Below are 1,340 nucleotides of genomic sequence, written 5' to 3' on the forward strand. Positions count from 1 at the left end.
TGTGTGTGTTTGTGTGTGTGTGTGTGTGTGTGTGTGTGTGTATGTGTGTGTGTGTGTGTGTGTGTGTGTGTATTCACTTGGTCTTTGGATCACGTGTTGGACTCGTGATCGACAGTTATTTCCCTTCTGGAAGAGAGCTCAGAGCTCGTGGGTAATGCTATGACCTTGCACACACACACACCCCCAACTCCCCGCCCACGAGAGTTGGAGTAACACCCCTCAGCGCTGCGATACTGATATTATTTCAGCCCCGGGCGAGGATCGAACCCGGACCTCCGTAGTGGCAGGCCAGAGCTCTAACCACAGCGCCATGTGTGTATGTGTGTGTGTGTGTGTGTGTGTGTGTGTGTGTGTGTGTGTGTGTGTGTGTGTGTGTGTGTGTGTGTGTGTGTGTGTGTGTGTGTGTGTGTGTGTGTGTGTGTGTGTGTGTGTGTGTGTGTGTGTGTGTGTGTGTGTGTGTGTGTGCGCGCGCGTTTGTGTGTATGTGTGTGTGCGTATATCTATCTATCTATCTACGAGGGGCGTTCAATAAGTAATGCCCCTTACCCCCTTTCAGTTGTCCAATCTAGCTGAAATTTTGCATGTGCAGTGATTTATATCTCTATGGGTTATGTGGAAAATAAGAGCTTAGAACTAATTGTGCTTTTTTATTTACAGGTGTTTGAACTGAGTCAGGTGTGAAATGGAGCCTGTTGAATGCCGAGCTGTGATCTGGTTTTTATATTTGAAAGGACGCACACCACGGGAGACTTTTGATGAAATTAAAGAAACTTATGGTGTTGATGCCCCATCCTATGACCTTGTAAAACGCTGGCATCGTGAATTCAAACATGGCCGTAACTCTGTGGAAACAGCTCCCAGACCTAGTCGCCCCCCTTCTGCCATTGATGAGGCATCTGTCCGTCAAGTTGAGGCTGCCATTTTGGAAGATCGACGCATTACTATTCGCCAAATAGCCCAAGAGGTCAACATTAGTACAGGTTCTGTAGAAACAATCATTCATGATCATTTGTATTTGCATAAGGTGTCTGCCAGATGAATCCCCAGGTTACTCACACCTTTCCAGAAGCAAAAACGCGTCGTGTGCTCGAGGATGAATTTGGAGATGTGCCAAGAAGATGAGTCAAAGTTTTTCAAAAGACTGATTACACAGGATGAAACCTGGGTCCATCACTATGATCCAAAGACCAAAGCCCAGTCAATGCAATGGAAGCACTTAGATCCACCACCTCCAAAGAAGGCAAGGGTGCAGCCCTTCGCTGGCAAGGTCATGCTCACAGTCTTCTGGGACCAGGATGGAGTAGTGATGACAGATTTCCTGGCAAAGGGTACCACAATTA

The 1,340-nt window shown here is 47.2% G+C and overlaps 1 protein-coding gene across 1 annotated transcript; it reads left to right on the top strand.

The window, feature by feature from the left end:
• The first annotated feature begins 682 nt into the window (after window positions 1-682).
• On the top strand, window positions 683-1,039 carry LOC143034268 (protein GVQW3-like). Its single transcript, XM_076200203.1, has one exon. It carries the CDS (start codon window positions 683-685, stop codon window positions 1,037-1,039), a length of 357 nt encoding a protein of 118 aa, XP_076056318.1.
• The last annotated feature ends 301 nt before the right edge of the window (window positions 1,040-1,340 follow it).

The sequence above is a fragment of the Oratosquilla oratoria genome, chromosome 17, assembly GCF_046742065.1.
Source record: "Oratosquilla oratoria isolate Oo_2021 chromosome 17, ASM4674206v1, whole genome shotgun sequence".
Lineage (NCBI taxonomy): Eukaryota > Metazoa > Arthropoda > Malacostraca > Stomatopoda > Squillidae > Oratosquilla > Oratosquilla oratoria.